Raw genomic sequence first — 23,821 nt, forward strand, 5'->3', positions numbered from 1 at the left:
CCTGTGAAGGATGTGCCTTTGCTTAAGTTATTCAAGTTAATTATAACTTTCAACATGTAGAAATAAACATTAAGTCACTTGATGATTCATAAAAGTGCCATTCACACTTGCTGGAACTCCTAGACCAAATTGCCATGCCCATGCTGAGGAACACAACACCAAGGTGATCTCCATCACCACTGCACTCAATTTTATAGTCTGCAGGTAAGCTATCAGTACATAGCAAAATCCTGACACAATTGTTATTCTTTTTTTTTCAGTTAGAAGATGCCATGGAATTAAGTATCCCAAAACTTTTATGTAAGTATTCAGTGTTCAACCACCGTTCTTCAACAATGATTCCAGTGGCCATTTGAGTCAACCCATGCTTCGTGAAGTGACAGTGAATTACTACTTCAGCTCATCAGCTAACTCCAGAAGTAATTATGGCATCTACATCAAAAAGTATCCCATGGTGGAATGGAATTTTGTACATTCTTGTGCTCATGTGAAATTCATTAAGAATAAATGCAATATCTTTACCAGGCTTCCTGTCTTCAAAATTTCTTATTCACGGGAAGCTCAGTAAGAGATTGTGTGTTGTTTCTCTCCAGTCATCTTCCAGCTCTGGAATTTATCCATCAGCACACTATTGATTTTCAACTTTACAAAAAGGACTGATCTAGGATTCTTCATCTGCAACATGCCTATTAGCAATATTTTGGTTATTGTGCTGACGAACCACAAGTAATGTAACATGGTGACCATCATCATTAATTTTCTATGAGCCACACATGCACAGCTGTTCAATGTATTTACTGTGAATGAGCTTTTAATTAATTTTAAGCACAGGCTTTTTCCATACATTTCATTCATCCCCCATAGGGAAGAAGCCAGCTGTTATACAATGTGTCTCAAATACTTTTTTCAACCATGTGGTTTAAGTTAATTCTGTTGCATCCTTATTTCTAATAGGTGTTGCCAAGGAGATCTGGGATTTTATGTCTACCAATGGGAATTTATTTGTATGGGGTTCTTTGAGAACAGTTCTGGTGTTCACCTTGCAACCAGGGCAACCCTCCAAAGACCATGGGCTGAGCTGAAAGGGAGATTACTAATAAATTACCATGCCATTAAAACGTAAAAACAATTTTTCTCCATTTTAATAAAATTTTATTTAATGTAACTATGGTAATTTAACAATGTTGTAGTCATCTTCAACAGTTTATTTCTTTTTATCAGTCTTTGTGATATCACAGGGCTGACTGAGTAAGAATAATTTCAGCACTTATGGTAATATTTGCTAAATTTTCCAACTATTTATTAAATAAAGCATGTAAAGTAGATACATTGTGAATCACTTTGCATAATATACTAATATAATGTTTATATGTGTCATAGGTATATGTTATTTGTTAATTCCTTATTATCATTATCATAGGAGAAAAGATGAAAAAATAAATCACAGAACAAATATTTTTTTCTTGTGGATTTAAAACTACATATTAAGGCTGGTAGCATGGGAGAGGGCAATGAACCAGACATTCTCTAGAAAGTAAGGTATATTTTTCTACTGAATCATCTTTATTATGTAGCTGCCACATATAACTGTTGTTGTACAATGTACTAAGTAATTCTCTTAATATAAAGAAAAGGAAAATGTTAGCTTAAATCAGATGACAGCATTTAAATTTCACGCATGCAAGTTCTTTAAACACATCTTACTCAGTACTAGCATTAACTGCATGTCAACTTACAGACTTGGATGCAAACAGAAACTGGTATAAAACAAAAATAAGTAATGAATTTATGAGAAATGCACTGTCATTTATACACGCAAACATTTCATGTACATTAAAAGCATTCTGTATTTAAATGCAATAAACTAAGTCACTGAACATATAGTTGGAATGGTTGAGATTCGTATATCTAATAACTAAATTCAATAGTAATAAATGCACTCTTACGGCAAGGAATAGTTTAAATGAAACTATGATGAAAACATAAAATTTATTTATAAATGGGCTGTGTAAAACCACTGCAGAACTTTTTAAAGCAAGGAGAAGTGACTATTTCTCATCATGCAACTTATGATTCACATATCTGGAACCATTAATAACAGAAAATGAGTGTCATCAGAACTGCAAAAGCATATAGTCATAATACTTTAAACAAATGAACAGCAGTTACAATGAGACAAAATAAATAAATTCATTATGTACATTAAACTCCTGCTAGTTGGCTGGACTGTGCTTCATCTGATGGCATCTGATGGCACTGTACGCATTTTTACTCAAACGATGTCATCTCTACCTCCAGTATTGGTTTATGTCACGCACAGTTATTGCTGCCATCAGAAATCCACCGTGGTCATACAGTTGTCTCAGGGTTATTCCATGGGTCAATAGTATCAAGTGCATCTTGTCTGGGTAGTTGAATAGTTGCTCCTGTTGTAGAAGACTTACCACAATGCCGCAGATCTGCTTCTGAAGCCCCTCCTCTGCTCACAGTGACTAAGTGACAATAATTGCTTCCTGAATCTGGAGCTGCTCGGCTAAGTGAGGCAGATGACCCACGAGAAGATGGAAGGTGTTCAGACACATTTCCCAGTGCATCTAAATTGGTATTATCTGACATTACCCTTGTAGCTCCAACAAACTGAGGAGAGACAAAACTGGGGCTCAGACTAGGACTTCGGCTATCTTCCCTGTCTTCTGGAGATGGTGGTGAAGATGGACTGCTTCCACCGGAATCATCAGCACCACCAAATCCTCCATTAAAGAAGGTAGTGACACCTACTCTTGATGTTCTTGCACCTGGTGTTGATGATTCAGATACTAATGGAGTACTTTCATCATCACTCCCACCACTTCCATTTCGTATTGAAGGTGCTGGAGATATTACTGATGAGCCCCCACAAACAGATGCTGTAGATGGTGGTCCTGATACAGAGCGCAACAATCGATCTTTGAGACGGTTGAGTTTCTCAAGACTTGATGCTGGTGTCACTAACGATGATGCTAAGCCCTGAAGTAAGGAAGGACCTCCTGTTGAAGAAGGCTGTGGAACCCTATCCTCTGCAGAATGAGATCTGATGGCTACATAATGGCTTGGAGATGTTGGAAGTATCCGGCTCTCAGATGTCACTGGCAGTGATGAAGGGCGCTGTTGGCAAGCTTGCATGTAGTTTGACTTCTGGTGTTGAATTTCCAATATGCTTGTTCCTGCTCCTTGTAAATCAGCTGTACTTCCACAAGAGCTGTTGGTGTGACTGCTTGCTTCCTGAAGAAATGCTGGAACTACTGCCACATCGCCCAGTACTGTACTGTTCAGAGCTGCAAAGAGATTCCTTGCTTTGACAGAAAATGTAATTACACATACAGCAAATTTCAACTTTTGTTTCCAACATGTAGAGCAATAAAAAGAAATTTTACATTCAAGGCAAAACAATGAAAATATAATACATGCTCAGTTTATGACACCAAATAATGACTGGTGTGAAATCTTATGACCAAAGAATAAAAAGAGATCTGCAAGACATTACTGCCATATTTATCTAAATTCACCAATAAATGAGCTTAAATACACATAAGCAGTTGAGGTAACACATCCTAACAAACCCAGAAACAACTATGAATGGAAGATCGCTCCAATCATTCATACTGATATATAATTTTTCGTATCGTGAGGTTCAGGTCCACTGACCTGAAGTTTTTCAGATGAGAAGTACTTCTTGATCAAAAACAAACAGGAAGTCTTTCTAACATGGCCTTCTAGGAAGCAGTCTCTTGAAATAATTAAGTTTCACATTAAGCTGAACAAATTAGTGTGAACCCAGAATGTAAGTGTTAAATCTTCTGTGATTCATTCACCAATTGTGTTCTGTGAATGTCACAATGAAGGTGAGCCTTCAGGGATTTGGAACAACATCCACACACCTGGACCACATAAAGCCAAGTGCAAAGGAATAATGTGAGATGGAATCATTGGGATGTCTTGGAACAGTAGTGTGTAAATGTAGGATGAAGCAAACAGCTTGGTGGGATGACAAAGTCAAGGCAGCCTGTAAAATGAAAAAGAAGGCGTATCAAAAATGGCTACATACTATAACTCAGGTAGACAGAGAAAGTTACGTTGAAGAAGGAAACAAAGCCAAACAGATAATTGCAGCATCCAAGAAGAAATCTTGGGAAGACTTTGGGAACAGGTTGGAGACTATGGGTCAAGCTGCTTGAAAACCATTCTGGAGTGTAATTAGCAGTCTTCGAAAGGGAGGTAAGAAGGAAATGACAAGTATTTTGGACAGGTCAGGAAAACTGCTGGTGAATCTTGTGGATGCCTTGGGCAGATGGAGGGAATATTTTGAAGAGTTGCTCAATGTAGGTGAAAATGCGATCAATAATGTTTCAGATTTCGAGGTAGAATGAGATAGCAATGATGATGGAAATAGGATCACATTTGAGGAAGTGGAGAAAATGGTCAATAGATTGCAGTGCAATAAAGCGGCTGGGGTGGATGAAATTAAGTCAGAACTCATCAAATACAGTGGAATGTCAGGTCTTAAATGGCTACACAGGATAATTGAAATGGCCTGGGAGTCGGGACAGGTTCCATCAGACTGGACAAAAGCAGTAATCACACCAATCTTTAAACATGGAAACAGAAAAGACTGTAACAACTACAGAGGTATCTCTTTAATCAGCATTGTGGGTAAAATCTTCTCAGGTATTGTTGAAAGGAAAGTGCGAGTATTCGTCGAGGACCAATTGGATGAAAATCAGTGTGGGTTTAGGCCTCTTAGAGGTTGTCAGGACCAGAGCTTTAGCTTACAGCAAAGAATGGAGAAGTGTTATGGTTATGAGTGGAACAGGGAATTGTATCTATTCTTTATAAATCTAGAAAAGGCATATGACTGGGTTCCTAGGAAGAAGTTATTGTCTGTTCTACGAGATTATGGAATAGGAGGCAAACTTTTGCAAGCAATTAAAAGTCTTTACATGGATAGTCAGGCAGCAGTTAGAGTTGACGGTAAATTAAGTTCATGGTTCAGAGTAGTTTCAGGGGTAAGACAAGGCTGCAGCCTGTATCCATTGTTGTTCATATTATTTATGGATCATATGTTGAAAACAATAGACTGGCTGGGTGAGATTAAGATATGTGAACACAAAATAAGCAGTCTTGCATATGCGGATGACTTAGTTGTGATGGCAGATTCGATTGAAAGTTTGCAAAGTAATATTTCAGAGCTAGATCAGAAATGTAAGGACTATGGTATGAAGATTAGCATCTCCAAAACGAAAGTAATGTCAGTGGGAAAGAAATAAAAACGGATTGAGTGCCAAATAGGAGGAACAAAGTTAGAACAGGTGGACAGTTTCAAGTACTTAGGATGCATATTCTCACAGGCTGGCAAGATAGTGAAAGAACTGGAAGCGAGGTGTAGCAAAGCTAATGCGGTGAGCGCTCAGCTACGATCTATTCTCTTCGGCAAGAAGGAAGTCAGTACCAAGACTAAGTTATCTGTGCACCGTTCAATCTTTCGACCAACTTTGTTGTATGGGAGCGAAAGCTGGGTGGATTCAGGTTACCTTATCAACAAGGTTGAGGTTACGGATATGAAAGTAGCTAGGATGATTGCAGGTACTAGTAGATGGGAACAATGGCAGGAGGGTGTCCACAATGAGGAAATCAAAGAAAAACTGGAAATGAACTCTATAGATGTAGCAGTCAGGGCGAACAGGCTTAGATGGAGGGGTCATGTTACACGCATGGGAGAAGCAAGGTTACCCAAGAGACTCATGGGTTCAGCAGTAGAGGGTAGGAGGAGTCGGGGCAGACCAGGGAGAATGTACCTGGATTCGGTTAAGAATTATTTTGAAGTAATAGGTTTAACATCAGAGAGGCACCAATGTTAGCACTGAATAGGGGATCATGGAGGAATTTTATAAGGGGGGCTATGCTCCAGATTGAATACTGAAAGGCATAATCAGTCTTAAATGATGATGATGATGATGATGATGATGATGATGATGATGATGGAATCATTACACCTGTAGTAGTGGTAGTGGTGGAAGTTGAATTTTTCGCCACAGAAATATTCTCATTACTGCCCGCAAACGGAAAACAATACAGGAGAATGTATGATCTAAAATGTCACTCAACTGTAAAGTCATGACACATTATGTTGTAACAATCTGCTTATGGTGATGATGCACAGGATGTCTCAAACCTTTTCACTGAGAGGGATAGCACAGTGGTTAGCACATTGGACTTGCATTCGGGAGGACGATGGTTCGAGCCCACATGCGGCTATCCTGATTTAGGTTTTCATTGGTTTCCCTAAATTGCTGGGATGGTTCCTTCAAAAGGGCACGGCCACTTTCCTTCTCTAGCCTTCCTTAATCTGAGCTTGTGTACCATCTCTAATGACTTCGTTGTCGAATGGACATTAAACACTAATCTCCTCCTCCCTCCTCTCAAATCTTTTGGGCCAAATTGAAACACGTGATTATGGGTCCACAACTGATTTTATTGAGACTTGGAACCAATGGTTGGAAATGCATACTTACTGTGTATCAGACATACACAGCTTAATAACAACCTAACTCACAGTAACTGCTCGAAGTGATGATCGCCAGTCTCAATGCATGCAGGGTCACGGCACATGAAGTTCTGCTGCACTTTCTTAAAAGATCCCAGGTGGCTGTTGTATTAGGAGACAGACAACTTCAACCCTAGCAAGCAGGTCTTCATCCATTTCTATGGGGGTTTCATACACCAATGTCTTCAAATAAACCTACAGGAAAAAGTTCACAGGCATGAGATCTAGTGATCATGCTGGCCATGGGACAAGACTTCCCCTCCCCTCCCTGTCCATTGACAAGGGTATGTGTTGTTCAGGTGTTCACAGACATTAACACTGAAGTGGGCTGGTGCACCATCGTGTTGAAGCCAGTTCCTTATGTGGACAACAAGGGATGCAGTCTCCAACAACTTTGGCAGCACATTTTTCAGGAACACCAGGAAACTTGGACCAGTCAAATAAGGTCCTATAAGGTGATCTTGGACAGTGCCCATCCATATACTGACAGAGAATCACTGCTGATGGCCACCGATGTGGGAGGCATGTGCATTGTCCTCACTCCAGACATGGCTGTTGCAACTGTTGGAAACACCATTACAGGTGAATAAGCCATCATCCCACTGTGATGGATAATCCATCAACAGAGTAGAGCTCAAAATCTGTTGGTGCCATTGCTTGCAAATATTCTTTAGAATAGAGGTGTAATACCTGTTCCACTTGCTCTCTCCACACTGTATCTTTCAAACTGTGCATTTCACAAGCAAGTTGACAGGTGCTTATTGCTAGATCTGCCACACAATCCAACATCATCTCTTCAGAGTCTGGTATTCAGACATGCCTTTGTTGGGAACTTTAGCCAGTTCTCTGTGGGGTGAATGACCCTGTCTCTCATAAGTTGGTATTCATGGAGATAAACTTCTTCCAGTTAAAACAACGTGTGTTGGGACAGCACTCTCTGCACATTCTTGCTACTTCGTGGGCAATATGTCCTGTTGCACCGTACATTAAATGCCTGTCTTCCAACCCTCATTATGAAAAATATTCCATCTTTGACTATGCATATGCACTGAATGCAGTAACACACTTCACCATAGACACAGCACAGCTGTCTGATGCAATGGACAACTGACACAAGGGATAGTGGTGCATGTGCGGCACAGGTTAATGGGCTGGTGCAATGAGTGCAGTCGTCCCGTGACACATGTATTATGAGCTGAGTTGGGTGCAGTATGTCTGTCAGGTGGTCAATGGTTTACACTTTTTATCACCTGCTGCCTGTTCCACTGTACAAGAGACACCTGGGATCTTCGTGAAAGTGTGGCAGTACTGCATGCACCATTGCTATACATGTACTGAGACTGGTGGTCATTGCTTTGAACAGTTACTGTGAGCTACATTGTTGTTATGCGGTCTATGGTGTGTGTCCATAACACAACAAATTTGCATCCCCTATGTCAATATAATCAGTAGTGGACCCACTATCATCTGTTTCAATCTGACCCAAAAGCTTTGAGACACCCAGTGGACTACAAATCTTTCACATGCGTACTGAATACTTTTTTCATTTCTGGCTATCATAGACATATGATTTTGAGGTAGGTAACAACAAATGCATTTTATGATATTGTTAATGAGAATTTGATAATACACAAGGTAATATACCAATAATTGACTTCGTAAACACGCTGAAATGAGTTTGTAGCACACAATTTGGAGAGGATGGGAGAAAAACTCTTGGATGAATATTACTGACAAATGAATCTTCCTGAAAGAAGAATGTGACAGAGAGTGAAAATGAAAAGCAAAGGGGCTTTGTTCATGCAATTTATTGAAATCTAGGGGAAGACTGCCATATAACGTCCTCTTATCTCCTTCTCAATGTTTGAAACACACACACACACACAGCATTGATGACAAAATATAACTACCAATGAAAGACGTCATTTTGATGTTTGTGGTTTGCACAATTCTCACAAATTAGGATAATTCAAATCTAATAAAACCAGTAGTTATCTAACACTTAGTTATAACAATGCACTAAAGCCATAAATGTTCATAAACAACATATACTATAATTATAATTCAGAAATTAATGTATGATGGCTGTTTTAACACAGCTTTTGAAAGCTGGGAGTGTACAATCAATCGTAAGTAACCAGATGATTAACAATAAATTATAAAAAAAATAGAACTGCTACATTAATATTAAAAACATGATATTACTGCTACTAATCAGGAACTCTGTATACAAAGTTAAACAAATGGTCACACAGATTCACATGGAACACATTGAGACAACTTAGGCACTTTATTGACACTAACAAAAAAATTAGTATGACAGCTATTTTATCACACACTTAATTGATACTAACTAAAACATTAATAAAATATATGGACAACTAACAAACAAATACATTTTAATTGCGACAGCATCTACAGTAAAGAAGGATTAGGAACAGAGGACTACCTCATTTAGCACTGCTGTTGCTAGGTTCACTGTAGTCTTGTAACTGACCAGCTCTAGAGGAGGACATCACCCAAAAGCCTAGTAACATTTTCAGCCTTCTTTATGTGCTTGTTGACTGCTCAATACCCCAATTGTACTACAAGTTGTTACATGTACTCTTTTTCATTTTTGGTATTTGACCCACAAATTTCCATCATCATATCATCATTTACAGTTTAGATTTACGGGATGTCATGCTTTATCATCAAAATATATTTTCCTTTGTAGTGTTCTGTGACATATTTTTGTGCAAATTTTAAAAAATGCTTCTCTGTTACCTTGTCTTCATCAATAAATGCTAATAAAAAGGATGAAAAAACTTCAGACACACATTCTAAACATACGTGTGCACTGTATCTATTATATTAGTTAGATACAGAGAGGAACATCATCTGAAAGATTGGCAATGCTTCCAGAAAAATTGTAAGCTTTTAACAACTCAGAAATTTAAAAAAAATTATAGAAGATACTCTACCATGAATAAAGATGACAATGCGGTATAGACAGTAAGACAGTTAGTAACAAGAAATCACCAACAGCTAGTATTCCCCAAAGAAATTGTGTAGAGGTATAATGGTTATCAGTGAAACGGCTTTAAAGAAGAGAACTATGTCCTTGAAAGACAAATTAAATTCTGCAATAAATCTATTCTTGACAATGTTCATATATGTAGAATATTTACTTTCATTCCCTCCCATTATTTATATTCCAACAAGGACTTGCCATTGAAGAATGTTTACAAGTTTTGAGTAGCTTGAAAGAAAGCTAAAGTTTATAACCATGAGAGGCATGTTAGGTAGCGTAAAACCACTGTAAAATTCAGTAGCCATTAATCTGAGATGCTACAGTGAAGGTGCATTACTTTACATTAAAAGAAATTTGAGAACATTCCATTCATTCCCATAAACATTAATGCAAATCTGAAAACCACACACACATTTGGGATGTTGATAGCTATAGATTTTTTCCCCTTTTTCTCTTCTTCTTCTTCTTCTTCTTCTTCTTCTAGTTTCTCCAACAACTACAAGAATATGTGTATTGTTAATCAGTGACTGAACTTTATGTTTCCCATGACAAATACTGATATAGTCTATATTCTGTGACAGTACAGTCATGAACTATTCTGATGCTAATTGTATGCAACAATGAGATACCACGGTTGTGTTGGATGGGCTTCAATGTGTGGTATTAATTGCATTAGAGGAAAATAACTGTCAAGTGCAATTAATATTAGTCAATATTTTGGCTTATACTATGTTAATAAATACTATTTGGTCTGACAGTCTTTCCCTCAGTCTAGTCTCCTGATACAAATTACACCTAAATGACCATGCATGACTATAAATATTAGGTATCATATTTTAACATGTCCTAACTGGTTTGCAAATCATTGCTGCAATCACTATTCTTAGGTTAGCCTGATTTTCACTGTCCTTCAACTCTTGTATTTTTGGGCAAGAGCTTTTTTATTTTCATTTCCTATCATATAAGTCTCTCCACAACAAATTCAGAAGAATGATCTAGTAGGAACACACTTTGTTGAGCAATCTGTTATTTTTGATACATGGTTGTGTAGTTAGTCACTGCTCTTCAAAATGCATAATTTGGGATAGGTGAATTTGTTCAATAAGCACAAAGAGATCAGATCAAATAATTTATTTTTATGATGTTGGCAAAACAGTGGTTTCAGCCTCAGCACACCTGAACACTGCATAACACATTGGGGGGAGCAGTACATGTTGTACTATCATCAAGATTTTTTTCAGTGGAGTAACGTGAGATGTGTTGTGTGCATCTTGCCAGTTGACACTGGAGAGGGATATCTATTGCAACTGTGATGTAAAAAAAAGCAGTCTGATTAAGGGCAGGAGTACTAGAACATGATTGAAGAAATAATTTCAATATGTAACAAACAAAAGAATTCTTGGGCAGAAAATAGAATTCTCACTGATGCCCAGCATAAAGTTAGAAAAACTAAATCTATCACTATTGCCATTAATAATTGTCTACAGTATCATTTACAGATACTGGACTAATATCAAAATGTTACTGGTATTTTTTTTAAAAGATGAATACAGTTTTTGACATAATAAACCATACAACTCTGTTGTAAAAACTTCAAAAGTATGATATCAGAAGCACTGCATTAAAACAGTTCACCTTGTATTTGACAAACTGGGAGAAAAAGGTATGTATAAAACAGAAAATTAATAATAAATTAGAACACATTTCTCAGATGCTGAAAAGCAGCGAAATAGAGACTCTCAAGAATTCATTCCTGGACCAATCATGTTCCTTCTGTGTAGAAATTATCTTGATCTGAATACTGAGTCATAAGCAAATATCCTGTTTGCAGATGTCACCAGCATATTTGCTAAACAAAACATGCAAAGTCAATTATAGTGTAGAGACTATAATGTGACAGTTGAATAAATGAGAACTTATACTGTCTGAGGGGTGGCCAGTAAGTGCAGGAGAACAAGCCCCAGCTCCCTCCTTCAGGGCAGCCCACCTGCACCCGTGTTCTATGTGTTAGACCATTGTCAAATATCTAAAGGGTCCTCACATACTCAACATGTATTGTGCAATAATACTGACCAGGTATTGACAGTTTGCACAATATATGGACATAGACTGCAGAACTTTTGACAGTCAAATCTGTATATTGTGCAATATATTGTACCCTCCAAGGATGGTATTGCTTTTGAGACCAGGAGAAATTCAGTTCATTCACAAACAACTGAAAAATAAATAAACTACAAAGTATCAGGAAGGAAGTGGGCTGGAGGCTGGTTAAAGCACCTTGCTGTACTATGAGAAATGAAATTCCTGAGTGTTTAGGAATTGCCATGTATCTCTTTGTCCACAAAACCAGAGCAGACTGAAGATCACGGTCTCATGACAGTTTTTGTATAACAGCTGTCACAGTATGGACAAGAGATCACATAAGCTTTTAATCGGTAATCAGTAAATAATTGTTTTATTTCTGTTGTAACTGTTGTTGCAATAGAGAAAAACATAGACAACAGCACCTTTACACAATAAATTACACACATGGTTTCTGTTTGTGTTTCACAAGGCAAGCAACTGAATCACAGTGCGTATGTTCCACTTCGTCAAGCACTGAGATGTTCACTATGAAGACAGCGTTCTAACTGATCTCCCCCCACTCATTTTTGTGCAGTATATTGGCACAAAATTATTGGGTAAGGGTCCCTTCAGTATTTAGGTGTAACAATGAATGGCACCCACATAAAAACCACTTCATAAACAGCAAACAGAAAATATCAGTTAGAAACAACATCCTTTGCAGATGGACTGGAACCAATTAGGGTACAAAACCAGAGGCATTGAGAACTTCAACCCTGGCTCTGTGCCATTCAGCTGTATGGTATGTTTGCTTTGTTTGGTAGAAATCCAGTCATGCTAAACAAGTCGATACTTCTCTCAATGAATCACGTCAACTCATCACTGCTCGCCTGAGAACACCACCATGTAACAAAGTTTCCTCTTTAGCAGAAATCACTCCACTAGATATTAGAGAGAAGCTGCATCTGTGAACGAGAGATCAAAAGCATTCTCCTCATGCATGTACCCATTACAAGGACATCAACATGCCCAACAAGGACTAATGTCTAGGAGTAGTTTCCGCCATACAAGTGAACATCTAAATGAACCTCCTTAGACTGCAAGGTTAAGACTGTGGATGATAGGAAACACTCACTTCGCTGGTTCGATGCTATCAACCAAACATGCCGTCCCCCCCCCCCCCCCCCCCCCCCCCTCCTCCCAAGACACTGGTCCACATGTAAATCTTAAAACAGATTTCGTACTAGTGTCGGCAGATAAAGAGTGAGTATGTTAAAGGAGGACTTCCTTAGTTCATTTAGGTTCTGAGAGTATGAACTGCAGCTAGTAGCTTTTCAGATGTACATAAAGGATTTGGTGGCAGCAACACCTAATGTCAGTGATATGGCAAAATTCTGTGCAGAAACTATTTGATATTTGTCATTAACTACCACTGTGTACTACAATTTGTATTTTTATCATTGCTTGCTTCAGATAAGAATAAATAAACAGCCTATAATCACTGACAGACTATTTGGTTCTTAAGAACAAGGTCTCTAGTATTTCTAGGCAAATATCATTTATTTTGTAGCTTCATCACAGATTATAACTCTGCACTAGAGGGAACTCAAACCCATGATCTTGCCTTCTTCATTTAATTTATTTATTGCAATATTCAAGTTTGTAATTTGCAGGGGGAGGGGAGGGGGAGGGGGGGAAAATTCCAGTGCCTCACCTAAGACCTGTCTCCTTACTGATCTGCGATAAACTTATAAATCAGTGAACATGTGTTGCATGGAAAAATCATCCTTGGTTCAGCATTGTAAACATAAACAAAATTACAAATGCAGCAATTGAAAATCCTTGACCGAATATACATAATTTATGGGGTAAAGGTAACACCTCATCAAATAGTTGAAGTGCTAATAATCGATAGGCACACAAGGTATAACAGACACACAAACAAACACAAACATACACACAAAATTCTAGCTTTCGCAACCAACGGTTGCTTTGTCAGGAAAGAGGGAAGGAAAGGGAAAGATGAAAGGATTTGGGTTTTAAGGGAGAGGGTAAGGAGTCATTCCAATCCCGGGAGCGGAAAGACTTACCTTAGGGAGAAAAAAGGACGGGTATACACTCGCGCACACACACATATCCATCCACACATATACAGACATAAGCAGACACATATCTGGTTATGGTTTGGAAGTGGGTGACGTATTATTGAGTATATATAGGCAGGATAAAATTGTATAGTAGATTACGGTAAAAAGGAAAAGGTGAATACAAAGTGAAACTACTGGCAAAAACAAAAAGAGAAAATAAGACAACAGAAAAGAATTCGAAATGCAACAGTGACAATAACAAACGTAATTGTTGGGTTCAAATTAATGATATGAATATAATAGAGAGAAACATTCCACGTGGGAAAAATATATCTAAAAACAAAGATATGAATATAATAGAGGGAAACATTCCACGTGGGAAAAATATATTTAAAAAGAAAGATGATGAGAGACTTACCAAACAGAAGTGCTGGCAGGTCGATAGACACACAAACAAACACAAACATACACACAAAATTCTAGCTTTCGCAACCAACGGTTGCCTTGTCAGGAAAGAGGGAAGGAGAGGGAAAGACAAAAGGATATGGGTTTTAAGGGAGAGGGTAAGGAGTCATTCCAATCCCGGGAGCGGAAAGACTTACCTTAGGGGGAAAAAAAGGACAGGTATACACTCGCACACACACACATATCCATCCGCATATACACAGACACGACTTGTGTCTACTGAATAGTGATTCTCCAACAGAAAGATGTTCCTACTCAATGTGCTTTGTATACATCTTGTAGGTCTGAAGATGACCACAGTAGTGGTCGAAACCGGTCACCTTGTTAAATAAATCGTGATCAAGACTGTTTTTAATAGTAATTATATTTGTTTTTATTTGGCAAGAACAAGTTAAATGTCAACTGATAAAGAACTCATGCCCCAAAATTGACACCAAATTGTATCTTTGTGAAGCATTAGCCTGTCATGAAGAGTCACAGTGGCCATGCTATTTAAATGAGCTACTGAGACATTTACTTTGTTCAGGATTAAAAATTTGTTTTATAACATCATATTTCACACTAAAAAAATGTCAGGCATTGATGTGTGTAAATAATAACTTCACTATTAGTATCAATTAATTTAGCACCAACCCTTACATTTGATGCTCATACTGCTCAAAAATAGAAGTCCTCCGCATGTTCTCTCCCTCAAAGGAAGACGTAAGCCTATATAAATAAATATGACTTGGCTTTTTTTAATGATAATAATGAATGACACACTGAAGAAGAAAAGCAAGATAATATTTGCCTAATGGATGCAGAAAAACTTAAAAATCACTCAATGAATTGGTTACATAGTCAATTTGTCTAACAGATTTAAAGCTTGTCTACATTTTGTGCTTTATGAGAACATACAATGAATGATAATTCGATATGGTTATGATGGAGTTTTTTCCCATATCACTGTGTCAAAGCTTTAATTAGGAATTTAATCATCAAAACTAACTGCTCTTAAACACTCTAATAAGGAAAATTAGAGTTTAAAATCCCATCAATGATGAGGTCATTAAAGGAAGACAACAAGCTCAGGGTTGAGAACAAGAGGGCAGGAATTCAACCACTGTCTTTCACAGGAGACATCATAGAAGCCACCTTACGCAATTTTGGGGAAAACAAGGAAAACCTGTATCTATATAGCAGAATGGGGATTTAAACCACACTACTTCTAAATGAGAGGCCAGTGAAAACATTACTGGGCTAACTCACTCTGTTCTCATCCTTTGCATTATCCTCTTGTCACAAAAATTGAAACTGTAATTAAAACAGGTTTTGGAGATTTTTGTGTGTTCTTAATTGCATAAACACTTGACTATATAACTAGCTGTCTTGCCCTATTTTGAACCGTTATTGTTATAATCAAATGAGCTTCATGTCCTTTTAGGGAGCCTGAGCTTTCATTTTTGGCTCCTCTTGCATGGAAAATCAACAGGTTGATTTTTGCCCCAGTTATTTAAAATTTCTTGTGGTTCTATATTGTGTTTTACTAATGACACAAGAAGAGCAGTGCAAATATATATATAAATCAAACTATGGGAAATCCAGGATGGACTGTAACAATATTACAAGAAGGAAAGTTGCTTCTCACCATATAGCGAAGATGCTGAGTCGCAGATAGGCACAACAAAAAGACTCTCACAATTATAGCTTTCAGCCATTAAGGCCTTGATCAAACACACACACACACACACACACACACACACACACACCTGTCTCTGACAAAAACCGCACTCAGTGCCATCCACAGAACCTACGCAATATACTCGCCCACGCCTACACAATCCCTGCTCCCAAACCCTTACTCATGGCTCATACACTGTAATAGACCTAGATGCAAGACGTGTCCCATACATCCTCCCACCAACACCTTCTCCAGTCTGATCACAAACATCACCCATCCCATCAAAGACAGGGCTACCTGTAAAACCAGTCATGTCATCTACAAGCTAAGCTGCAACCCTGTGCTGCACTCTAAGTGGGTATGAATGGCCACTGACAAACTGTGGCCAAGACCAACACCAGCTTTTCTGAATTGCACAGTTGGGAACTCTCCCTGCAATACATCCTGCATTCCCGTAACCCTCCTGGCCTCAACCTACATTAGCCATTGTCCTTACCCATTCAGCCTCCCTGTTCCCATTCCAGCACCATACAGCCCTCATTCCACCATTGCAGCCAGTCTTTTTATTTCTCTCCTTTTCCACTAACCCCACCCCACCTCTCCGTTCACCACCGTCTAACCTTCTAACTGCATATAGCTGCCCTGCCCTCTCTCCACCTCGTCCCTGTCTGTCCCCCAGCAGCACTGCACTGTCCACCACCCCTATCCTACTATCCCTCCCCCTCCCTACCCCAGCCTCCTCCTCACCCGGACCCAGTTGCCACTCCCATCATGCACTGGTGCTGCTCTGCTCGCAGTGTGGCTACAGTTGGCTGAGACTGCAGTCACATGTGCGCAAGCTGCGTTTGTGTGTGTGTGTGTGTGTGTGTGTGTGTGTGTGTGTGTGTGTGTGTGTGTGTGTGTGTGGCGGGGGGGGGGGGGGGGGGGGGTTAAGTGGCAACTTTCCTTTTCATAATAGTTACATGCCATCCTGGATTTTCCATTGCTTGATTCAATTGCTAAGTCTGCTTGTTTTAATTCAAAACTGTACCTTTTTTTACAAAGAATAGAAAGAAAGAAAAAAAGCACTTCATTGACAATATATCACTCTTTCATAAATGCAGCAACTTTGTTAAATAAATCGAACAAAAGAAGTGTCAAAAGTGATAAAAACTTGAAACCTAAACTGTCAGCAGGAGCAGATGAGGTGCCAATGGCTGTCATAATCATGATTGCTCCGAAGAGTGCATGGGCCTTCACATAAACTGCCAACTTATCACTTAGTGAAGCAGTGTTTCCTGAAAGGCTGAACATCTCAAAATTAAAGCCAATTTAAAAAAAAAAAAAAAAGAAAAAAAGAAAAAAGAAAAACACGAGGACATGTATAAGGTAGAAACTATTCAGTAATATTCATTCACTCTGCCATTCGCCAGAATATTAGAAAAACTGATGAAGCACTTAATCAACAAATATCTAAATGACATAACTTACTGAACAGTAACCTGCATGGCTATCAGGCACATAAAACACAGCAACAGCAATAATGTGCTACACTGAACAAATGATCAGAAACCATAAAAACAGCTTAGCAAGAATTCATTTAGATCCCTCCAAAGCATTTGATATCATTAATCATGGTATCCATTTACAAAAATTGAAAGCACTAGGTATTCAAGGAACAGGGAAAAAATGGTTTGGATCACACCTATAAAACTGAACACAAATTGTAGCTCTGATGTCAGCTTTTTCCAATCACAAAATCAGTTTAGTATCAGATACCCAAAAGGTGGGAATAAGAGTTCTTGGTCCTATATTATTTGTTGTCTATATACAAGGGTGGTTTGAAAAGTTGTCGTAATCACAATGAGAGGTCAGAGCTAGTGCAACAGGTTGTTTACATGATATTCATTGGACTTTTGCCTGTAAACATGTGCCACGCCAGTGCTCTTGGAAGAGAGCTGTGGTGGTGACGTGGTTCTGCTGTTCCCGCATAGGGATTTGCGAAGATGGAAAAAATTGAGATTGAGCAGTGACTAAATACTTCATAAAGACAGGTATAAAAGCAAAGGACGTGGTTCTGTTGTTCCCGCATAGGGATTTGCGAAGATGGAAAAAATTGAGATTGAGCAGTGACTAAATACTTCATAAAGAAAGGTATAAAAGCAAAGGACATTCATGCCGTTTTCCAGAATACACTGGAGGAATCTGCTCCTTCACATTTGGCTGTTGCCAAGTGGACAAATGAATTTAAATTTGGTCACGAGAGTTTAGATGATGACCTGCACAGTGCTTGGGCAAAATGTGTCACTAATACAGAAATCACTGCAAAAGTGCACAAAATGTTCATGGAGGATCGCCGGTTGAAAGTGCGTGAAATTGCTCATGCTTGCCAGTTATCATCTGAAAGGGTATATCACATTTTAACTGAAGAAATAGAAATGAAAATTTATCTGCAAGATGGGTGCACCAACTCTTGATGCTGGATCAAACACACACGAGAATGGACATATCGGAACAATGTTTGGCCCGTTTTAGGAGAAACAAACAAGATTTTTTGCACCAGTTTGTGACCGCAGATGAAATTAGGGTGCACTACTATACCCCAGAGACAAAATAACAGACGAAGCAGTGGAAACATGCTGATTCTCCACCACCAAGGAAAGCAAAGGTAATTCCTTCAGTTGGAAAGTTCATGGCATCATTGTTCTGGGATGCGAAGGAGATTCTGTTTGTACATTATCTCCCCACTGGGCAAACAATTACTGGAGAATATTATGCTAACCTCTTGGACAAATTGCAACAAAAGATACACGAAAAAAGGCCAGGTTTAGCAAGGAAGAAAGTCATCATCCATCAAGACAATGTGCGCCCACATGCATGCACCATTGCCATGGCAAAATTACATGAACTAAGGTATGAATTGTTGGCACACCCATCTTATTCACCTGATCTGGCTCTGTCAGACTTCCCGCTCTTCCAAAAACTGAAAATTTTTCTTGATGGATGAAGATTCACTTCAAACGAAGAATTGATAGCTGGAGTTAACAAATATTTTGCAGGCCTGGAGGAAGCTCATTTTCGAGATGGGATCAAGGCACAGGAACATCACTGGACCATGTGCATTAATCTACATACAGACTATATTGAAAAATAAAAATAGTTTCAGTGATGTAAGTACTTTTTTTCTATTCCATTCCAATAACTTTTCAAACCACTCTTGTAAATTACATTACACCTCGGATAATGCAGCCAACATCATGCTGTAAGCAGATTATGTTGGTGTGATGATAAGGGTGCCAAAGCAGTTGCTGCAAACAGCTACTAGTTAAGTTCTCAAACAGATCCACTTTTGGTTCAATGCCAACTGGTCTAAATTCAATGTAAGTAAGATGTGATACATACAATTATGCAGAGCAGAAAGGAAAATAGTAGCATTGGCTAAGAAATAGAAAAGAATTTTAAGGATGACAAGAAGATAATGCACTGCATACAAGGTAATGGAAGGAAGCAAAAAGAAAATACTTCATAAGTCATCAACAAAGAAGAAAAATCCACGAGGAAGGGAGATTATGAAAATTGGAAAGAACATTTCCGAAATCCACATGAAGGACAGGATGAAATAAACAAACACAATGAAACAGAGGGGTACAAAAAAGTAACAGTATCACAGAGGAAAGAGAGAATATCTGCAGGTGTTGGATGTAGAGAGAACTGTATTAGAATTGAAAAATGGCAAAGCTCCTGGAGCAGACAACATCATAGTGGAAATGATCAAAAATGCATGACACACTGAAATTCAGTGGTTGTATAGAATAATGAGGATAGTATGGATGTATGTAAAGATTCCTGTTGATTGGACAGAAGTAATTATTGTACCTATTTTAACAGGAGTAACAAGCGCTCTGTGAGAATTACAGAGGAATAGCATTACTCTACCATTGCATGAAGATTTATGAAAAGATAATTTTACAGAAAATCAGGAACAAGATAGAAAACAACTGTGACAGCAACAACAAGGATTTGAACCTGGAAGATCAATTATAGATGCTGCATTTACAGTTAGCCAGGTAGTAGAAAATAAATGGGAATTTGGGAAAGATATTGTAGTTGCATTAACAGATACAAAAAAAAGGCTTATAACACTATAAGAAGGGAAGAGATATGGCAAGGTCTGAACAGACTGGAATTGTCAAAAGGAACACAATTCAGAATTGGAAACATTTATAAAAAATTCCTGAACTGCATAATGATAGATGACAAGAAATCAGAGTGGTTTAGAACAGACAGACGGGGTCAAAAGGGCTCCTCAATATAATCATGGACAACACCATAAGGATAGTTCATCTGGGGTCAACAGAAGCTGTTACGAGAATCAAAGGCAAGAAAATGAGCAGAAATTGGAAGAACAAGTAAATACCTGGTGGAGAGTAACTGCAGAAGCAGGCATGGAAATAAGCTTAACAAAAGATGAGGTAATGAAAAGCAGCAGGAAAAAATGATAAAAACTGAGGATGTAAGTTGTAACAGAAAAATTATTGAAGAAGTAGATGCTTACAAGTATCTAGGAACTAAATTAACCAACAATGGAAATATCAAGGATGAAATTTCAGAGAGAACTGAAAATTGTTCAAAATTTTATTATTGAACATTGGATGTAATTAGAAACTGGAAAATACCTGCCAGAGCAAAGATCATGACATACAAGTCCTATCACCTGTGAATCCTCGCTTATGGATCAGAATGTTGGACTTCTAACAAAGAAAGACCTAAGCAGAATACAAGTGACAGAGATGCGCTTTCTATGAGGGATACTGCATAAGATGAGAAGCGATAGGCTAAGGAATGAGACAAAATTAAGCCCTTCAGGTCAATCCCCTAAAAGAAACTATGGACAGAAATAGGCTTAAACAATTTGGGCATGTTACAAGAATGGAACAAGAACAACTTCTGAGAAGATCCATAGAATCTACAGAATCTGGAAGGAGATCAATTGGAAGACCATGAACAAGAAGAAGATACCAGGTGTAGGACGATGTGAACCAAAGAGGACTGCAGTGGGAGGAAATGCTGAATGATAAAACTATGGGAGAAATGAGGAGCTTGGAGGAGGCTCTGTGAACAACCTGGATCAGCAGAAATATTTCAGGAACAAGAAGACACAAAATTTGGGAAAGTAAGACAAAATTTAAATCTAGATATGGTATTAGGTGACAAAGCAATAGACAGAGGAATATCTACAAAATACTCCAGATTCATGTTGATGAAAACTTCAGTTTTAATGACAATGTAAAAAAAACTTGCACAGAAACTGAATTTATCTTGTTTTACTCTTACAATTATCGCAAACATTCATACCTTAGAAGGTGCTAGGATGGCTTCTTCAGTTATTTTCAGTATCTTGCAATTTATGGAATAATTCTGTGAGCACCACTTGGTGCTTAATTTTTTTTTTTTTTAATTACAAAAGCAGTCTACTCGAACAATATCACACATTCATCCACACACACACACACACACACACACACACACACACACACACACACACACACACATTGCAAAACTTGTATTCAGAAAACTTAAAAAAACTACTAATATCTTCACTAGATATACAGGGTGTTTGGGGAGGAAAGGTCAATATATTTTAGACAGTGATAGTATAAGTACGGTAATTCTGAACAAAAAATGTTATACGAACATAGGTCTGCAAATGCTTAATTAGGAATGTATGGGTATTGAAAGGAACTTTAATTCTGCAAAATTGATGTGCACAACATGAACATATACCCAATACAACTGGACCGTAACGTGATTTTCTTACAAACAATACACGAGTATATGCCATGTTTATGCTATGCAGCCTACCACGTATTATGGTCATGTGACGTATGTAGTACTTAGTACAATCACCTGTTGCTTGCGCAGTTGTGCTGTGTAAGCCACATTGTGTAGTGTACCAGTGACAGATTGGTTAGCTGTGTAGTGTATGGCATTAACTGTGTTCATACAAGCACTGCTAACGATGCCACATGTCTACAGTAATGAGGAATACACAGATATGGTATATGTTTATGGCTTCTGTGACAATAGTGCTACCGCTACAAGAGAAGACTACCACAGGTGCTTTCTGACTCAATGATTACCTGACCGCAGTGTGTTTACCAAAGTGTTTATCATTTTGCATGGAACAGGCTCTCTTCCAAGTAGACATTTTTTGTCCAAGCGCGCACGTCAACAAAGTTTGCAAGAACAGGAAGAAATTATTGCAAGTGTTGAGCAAAGTCGCAGTACGAGCATATGAAGAATGTCCCACAGACACCTGTATGGGAAACATTACATGCGAAAAATCAGTATCCATTTCATATAAAGCGTGTCCAAAATCTCCACATTGGCAACAATGCCCAATGGCTTCAATTCTGTCAATGGGTAATTGAGAATACTCATTTGTTTCCATACATACTAATCACTAATGAAGCCCAGTTTTCACGACATGTAATAAACAACACAAGCAATAATCATCGATGGTCACGCGAAAATACACATGCTTCAGTGGATAGCAATTTCCAAGTTCATTTTGCCATAAATGTTTGGTGGGGCACGATCGGTAACCTTTTAATAGGTCCGTTTATTATCGTTCAGCGGATGACAGGAGAGAGGTACTTGGTTTTTGGGAAATTCATTTGTGGAACTATTGGAAGACGTTCCTTTAGCCGAGCAAACTGGAATGTACTTTCAACATGACAGTGCCCCTCCACATGTTACCTTATGTGTGAGGAACCATCTCAACCACACCTACCCTAATCGCTAGATTGGCCATGCCAATGCTGTTAACTGGTCTCCGAGTTCACCTGGCCTTACACTTTTAGGTTTCTGTTTATGGGGTTGAATGAAATCAGAGGTGCACAATGTGAAGGTAAATAAATGAGATGAACTGCTTCGTTGCATCATGGATGCTGCTGAATTGATTAGGAACCAACCACACACTAACATGCATGTTGTAATGCATTATGTACTAAATGCAAAGTAAATAAACATTATGTAAAAATGTGTAACGTAAGTGTACTTCTCTGTAACATTGTTTTCAAGGAAATCACATTGCGGTTCAGTTGTATTGCATATACGTTCATGTTGTGCACATCAATTTTGCAGAATTAAAGCTCCTTTCAATACCCATACCTTCCAAATGAATCATTTGTGGACCTATGTTCATATAACAAATTTTGTTCAGAACTACTTACACTATCAACACCCTGTATTCCAATGTGTTTTATATATCATAGCCCAACTTGCTGATTTTCAGAAAAATGCTGACTTCCATATTTACAATATCTGATATAGCACAGCACTCCATACTTACAATCACTGAATGACAAAAATAAATTTAATGCATAATTTAAAAATTTTCTACTATAACAATGTTCTTAACTGGTAAGTAGCTATACTGACCAACAACATTTTGCTGGTCATGCTTACATTAAGGCAAAACAAACTACTGTATTTCAGCCTTTTACTTTTTCACTATCCTTGCATACCTAATTGAGAGTTACTCTCCAATGTTAAATCTTTACTGAATTTTTGTTGTGTAAAAAGATTGGTTGGCTAGGGAGGACAAAAGTAAAGGCCTATGAAGAACAGGATATGAGTTTACAATAACAGAAGGACATATATAAATATTTATATGAGGTGTGTTGAAAAAATCTGTAAGATTCATAATTTCACACCAGTGGTGTGTTGGAGCAAAATGCAGTTGGCATTCCTGCACGCGCATGTGTTTAATGTGTAACTGCCGACAGTTTATTTGTTGTATTTCTGTTACTTATTGTTCAGTGCTATACGGAGTAGAACTTTTGTGTTGCACAGTTTGCAAATTTCAAGATGGCAGAATTAGAGAAGCAATGCCTCCGCATTAAATTTTGGTGTGAAACTCAAGAAAACCTTTCCAGACACACACCAAATGATGCTGGAAGCCTATGGTG

The 23,821-nt window shown here is 38.2% G+C and overlaps 1 protein-coding gene across 6 annotated transcripts in view; it reads right to left on the reverse strand.

Annotated features, from left to right (window-relative positions):
- Positions 1–1,542: 1,542 nt before the first annotated feature.
- The window catches only part of LOC126176126 (kinase D-interacting substrate of 220 kDa), a 407,030-nt gene continuing 384,751 nt past the window's right edge, over positions 1,543–23,821 (reverse strand). For all 6 annotated transcript variants that reach the window (XM_049923291.1, XM_049923274.1, XM_049923298.1 and 3 more), the window contains exon 28: positions 1,543–3,314. In XM_049923291.1, the coding sequence (XP_049779248.1) occupies positions 2,350–3,314 (965 nt within the window). In that variant the 3' untranslated portion in view covers positions 1,543–2,349. The remainder of the gene's footprint in view (positions 3,315–23,821) is intronic.

The sequence above is a fragment of the Schistocerca cancellata genome, chromosome 1 (assembly GCF_023864275.1).
Source record: "Schistocerca cancellata isolate TAMUIC-IGC-003103 chromosome 1, iqSchCanc2.1, whole genome shotgun sequence".
NCBI classification, from domain to species: domain Eukaryota; kingdom Metazoa; phylum Arthropoda; class Insecta; order Orthoptera; family Acrididae; genus Schistocerca; species Schistocerca cancellata.